This window comes from Miscanthus floridulus, chromosome 2, assembly GCF_019320115.1.
Source record: "Miscanthus floridulus cultivar M001 chromosome 2, ASM1932011v1, whole genome shotgun sequence".
NCBI lineage: Eukaryota > Viridiplantae > Streptophyta > Magnoliopsida > Poales > Poaceae > Miscanthus > Miscanthus floridulus.
Window position 1 is genome coordinate 117,905,860 of NC_089581.1, and position 5,143 is coordinate 117,911,002.

Consider the following 5,143-nt stretch of genomic DNA (forward strand, 5'->3'; position numbering starts at 1 on the left):
GTAACATAGCACTTTGTTACCCTGTTTCATTTGTTTCTGAGTTCGTTTGACAGAGTATCGCTTTGAGAATCTCCAAGAAGCTAGGTATAAGGGCACCCAAACCCAAAATGCATGCTCTAGGGAAAGAAAATATGGTCCAACATAGTAACCATACGAAAGATCTATTTTGGGTGTGAGACGAGATAGAACCCAAATATGAGTGTCCTTTCTTCTCGATACATTTTGATTCTCTTTTGCATTCCCTTTTGGAGAGGGCAAGAAATAGGTACGTGGCCCTTGTGCTGTAGTGTGATACATACTGTCAAATGGGTCGCCTGCTAAAGGTCTTATTGTTGGAGATAGTCTTAAGTTTGCAAGTTTGCATTAGGTTGATTAGTTACACTTAGTGTATCACCTATTCATCCTTTGTATACAAAATCACCGTACATGCCTTGCAGTCTCAGATGTATGCATACTATGTCTGAATCATTGTCCTAATCTAACGTTTTCGACGTTGATGACTTAAAATGGAAGAGCATGTTACTTCAGATTTGTCAATCGGAAGGGCTAGCGCCAGGACATTCGGACGGACGTCGCGTTCGGACGCTGCTCCCGCGCCCACATCCCGTCCTATGCCCCGCATCCACATCCCGCCCAGCACCATCGCTTGTGTCCGGACGCAGGACCCGTGCCCCCGCGCCCACACAGGAAACCCACATGGGTCCCAGTCACCTACCTCGCTTATGGATTTGCGCCGCGCTGCCAGCCTCGGGCGTCCGCACTGTGACTCATGGCGGCGCCCCCAGCAGCAGCAGGCACGGCTGCGGCAGGCCGCTGTCCGCCAGCCACCGACGTCGTGCAACATCAGATCTACTTGTGAAACATCCAAATAAAACATTTGCAACATACGTCTGAAATAGATGAAACACTTGAAACATGAGCTTGAAACATGCGTGTATAGGTATAGCATCATATGCAACATCTAGATCTACTTGTGCAACATCCAGATGAAACACTTGCAACATAAGTCTGAAACATTTGGGTAGAGTCATAGCAAACATATGCAACATCTAAATAAAACACTTGAAACATATGTTTGAAACAGCTAAAACATCTAGATGAAACACGGCGTCTGAAGCTTCAGAAACACTTGAAACACAGTGTCGCCAGTGGTCATGGCCTACCTGGTGGAGAACTGCAGGTTAGGGGGACGTCGAGAGCAACGGCCCAGTGTACACCCAGACGTAGGAGCAGGCGTAGACGCAGGCGCAGACCTCCCTTCCTACCATGGTGTCCTTGGTTGGCCACGGTGCACACCATGGTCGCAACGGGTGAGGTGGATGGGGGCGCGGCGGAGGGCGCGGAGCAACGCTGGATGCGGCATGGTGCGTTGCCCGTGCAAGTGGAACCCGCCCTAGAGAAGACGAGCGGCACGATGTAGGCGCCCGCGGCGGTTGGATGTGTGCGACAGTGGGGAAAAGAAATGTCGTTGTCTTTTTTAGACACCGTGAAGCCGTGAAGGACGAGCGGAGCAGGCCTATTGGGCCCGATGCTGCACAGGCCTAGGAATAGGGCATCCGGACGGTCACACATGGACAGATTCCCTTGGCAGAGCATTATCGTAAAGAGAAAGAGCCAGACTCTTCTTCACTTGGCACATCACACTTTGGTAATGACCTCAAATCACATCTTTGCCAATCATAAATGGAGGTTGCAACGGATTATGCTAGATATATAGTGAAACAAAAGATGTTTTCATCGTTTTGTTCATTATTAAGACTCGATGCTTTGTGCAACGAGGTTAGATGTTATAACTTATAATAAGTACAAGTTATGTGCATCCTCTCCAACATAAACATTGGGATATATACTCCATTAATAAAAAAAAATGCTCTCTCGGTATGGACTTGATCAACACTAGCGCCCTGTGTGAGAAAGATCCAAAATAAGTGATGCAGCCATTGACCAGGACACAAGTGAGGAAATATATGCATGCAAACATGCTTGGCGTCCTCCGCACCGTAGAGAAGAGAACGTCTACCCACTCAATTAACCAATTCACCACCACAATTACCATGCCCTTTTTTAGAAACTCGTCAGCATCCACCATTGCGATTTGCTAGCCTCGACCGCTCCAGACGACGACGGCATTGGCATGAGGGGAGGAGGAGCTGGAGAGAAGCTCCACTACAAGGAGGCCAATGTGGCGCACGGCGCCGCTGCCCTGTACGGCGCCGGCGCTGCGGGGAAGGGGGCCGCCGCCAAGACTTCTTTCCTCAACGGCCTCCTCCTCTACGTCGTCCTGCCGGTGCTGGTCTTGTACTTCGTCGTCATTGCCGCTTCGCAGTTCTACAACCCCCGGTGCTCGCCAGAGGGCAACGCCATGGCGACCCATTTCGTGGTGGCTAATAAGCCCAACAACGCTTCGTTGGCCACGTCGCTGAACGCTTCGTCGTCGTCGTCAGCTTCTCCGCCACCGGCTCCAGGGTCCAAGACGACGAGGCTGACGGCAGAGGAAGCGCCCACCGGGCTACGCCATATCGTGTTCGGCATCGGCGCGTCGGCGTCGCTGTGGGAGAGCCGGAAGGAGTATATCAAGCTGTGGTGGCGTCCCGGGCGGATGCGCGGCTTCGTCTGGATGGACAAGCCCGTGGGGGAGTTCTACTCCAAGAGCTCCCGCACGGGCCTCCCCGCGATCATGGTGAGCTCGGACACGTCCAAGTTCCCCTACACCCACGGCGCCGGTAGCCGCTCGGCCCTCCGGATCTCACGCATCGTCTCCGAGACGTTCCGGCTGGGGCTCCCCGGCGTGCGGTGGTTCGTGATGGGCGACGACGACACGGTGTTCCTGCCGGAGAACCTGGTGCACGTGCTGTCCCAGTACGACCACCGGCAGCCGTACTACATCGGTTCGCCGTCGGAGAGCCACATCCAGAACCTCATCTTCTCGTACGGCATGGCGTTCGGCGGCGGCGGGTTCGCCATCAGCCGCGCGCTGGCGTCGGAGCTGGCGAAGATGCAGGACGGGTGCCTGCACCGGTACCCGGCGCTGTACGGCAGCGACGACCGCATCCACGCGTGCATGTCGGAGCTGGGCGTGCCGCTGGCCCGCCACCCGGGGTTCCACCAGTGCGACCTGTGGGGCGACGTGCTGGGCCTGCTGGGCGCGCACCCCGTGGCTCCGCTGGTGACGCTGCACCACCTCGACTTCCTGGAGCCGGTGTTCCCGACGACGCCGTCGCGGGCCGGGGCGCTGCGCAGGCTGTTCGACGGGCCCGTGCGGCTGGACTCGGCGGCGGTGGCGCAGCAGTCGGTGTGCTACGACCACGCGCACCAGTGGACGGTGTCCGTGTCGTGGGGGTTCGCGGTGATGGTGGTGCGCGGGGTGCTGTCGCCGCGGGAGATGGAAACGCCCATGCGCAGCTTCCTCAACTGGTACAAGCGCGCCGACTACACGGCCTACTCGTTCAACACGCGGCCCGTGGCGCGGCAGCCGTGCCAGAAGCCGCACGTGTACTACATGCGCGGGAGCCGGATGGACCGGCGTCGGAACGTGACCGTGACGGAGTACGAGCGGCACCGGGTGAAGCACCCCGGATGCCGGTGGCGCATCGCCGACCCCGCCGCGCTGCTCGACAGCATCGTCGTGCTCAAGAAGCCCGACCCCGACCTCTGGAAGAGGGTACGTACGTGCGTTCTGGGTTCGTTGGCACGTACGCCAATGTTTGGTTCGTTAAGTTGGATATATATGGCCTGTGCTGTGCAGTCGCCGAGGAGGAACTGCTGCAGGGTGGTGTCGTCGCCGAAGCAGGGGAAGGACCGTTCGATGACCATCGACGTCGGTGTGTGCAGGGACGGCGAGTTCGCCAAGGTTTAATTCATTCATTCATATAGGTAAGTGCCAATCTCACAACTATGCATGCATCGTATGCACATGCATGATACCCTCTGGCCTAACATTCTGCATCGTGGCTCTCGCAGACGCAGTGGGATGGATTAGGAGAGGGAAAGAGGAATTAGCGGATCGGAACGAACAGCAGGGAGAGCTAGCTAATGTTGGGCCGACTAATAGGCTATTAGTAATAGCTCAGTCAGTTGACTTGCAATAGCTGGAAGGAGTCTGGATGATGGTGCTGAACTTCGTGCGTGTTTAGTCTTAGTGAGCCGTCCTGTGTGCCGGATTCCGGGGACGGTTTGTGTTCAATTAGCAACCAGTTTGTGGAATGAAAACTCTATACGAAGCAGTTATATGACAGAATTCGTTTTCAAGTGCTGATGCAATGTGTTCAATAACTCGTTGTCAACCCACCCCAAGCGCAGCGCCGGTTTAGCTACTTAAAAACAAGTTCAGAGCATCGAAGCCTGAGGCCCAGACAAGAAAGGTGCTAATGAAAAAGCTCGGGCTACAGGTCCAGACGGCGAAGCCTCATGAGACGTCCTTTGAAGAATTTCATTAAACTTTCACCGCGCCACTAAAGTCATACGGGTACTCTTTCCTGGGAGGCGCCGGCGTCGTGGTCCGGTCCGGTGACGGACGTGCAAACGGTCCCAACGCTTTGCCTTGTTGTACCCACGGCCACAAATTATACTGCCGTGTAGTCCTTTCTATGTGTTCAAGCTGTTAGGCTCTAGCTTGTCGATATTCTTAGTTCAGCCAACACAATCTATATGCAGACAGGGAGGGATGAGCAACACCACATCAGTGATCATGGTGGAGGCCGCAACTCTAGCTTTTGGCTACATCAGTTGCTTCTTTGGTCAATCTTCAAAACCCAAATTACCTGTCGGATAATAAAGAACTAGTGCCCTCTTTGCTGGCACCACATCAGGTGGGCAGACCGTTTCGTCGGGAAATGGTCGAGCGACGGAAAGTACTCAGCCTCGTCCACCTACCGAGCCTTCTTCGCTGGCTCGACGTCGCTGCTTGGCGCTAAAGAGCTGTGGAAGACCAAGGCGCCACCTCGGGTGAAGTTCTTCTTCTGGCTTGCCCTTCACCGCCGGCTGTGGACTACTGATCGTCGTAGGCGGCACGGCCTACAGGACGATGATGCTTGTGCCCTCTGTGGTCAGTCCGCAGAAACCAGCGAACACCTATTCCTGGGGTGCGTGGTCGCAAGGGAACTGTGGTTCTCCTGCCTGGCGTCGGTTGGGCTATCGGCGCTGG

At 55.4% G+C, this 5,143-nt stretch overlaps 1 protein-coding gene across 1 annotated transcript; it reads left to right on the forward strand.

Annotated features, from left to right (window-relative positions):
- Positions 1-2,046: 2,046 nt before the first annotated feature.
- On the forward strand, positions 2,047-4,227 carry LOC136539453 (uncharacterized). The gene is made up of 3 exons (XM_066531413.1): positions 2,047-3,661; positions 3,746-3,873; positions 3,961-4,227. Exons 1-2 carry the CDS (start codon positions 2,135-2,137, stop codon positions 3,854-3,856), a joined length of 1,638 nt encoding a protein of 545 aa, XP_066387510.1. The 5' UTR covers positions 2,047-2,134; the 3' UTR covers positions 3,857-3,873; positions 3,961-4,227.
- The last annotated feature ends 916 nt before the right edge of the window (positions 4,228-5,143 follow it).

Bases quoted from the DNA above. Each gene is read 5' to 3' on its own strand.
- LOC136539453 (XM_066531413.1), top strand. From the start codon at position 2,135: ATGAGGGGAGGAGGAGCTGGAGAGAAGCTCCACTACAAGGAGGCCAAT. The intron at 3,662-3,745 runs GTACGTACGTGC...TGTGCTGTGCAG, and splicing joins ACCCCGACCTCTGGAAGAGG to TCGCCGAGGAGGAACTGCTG.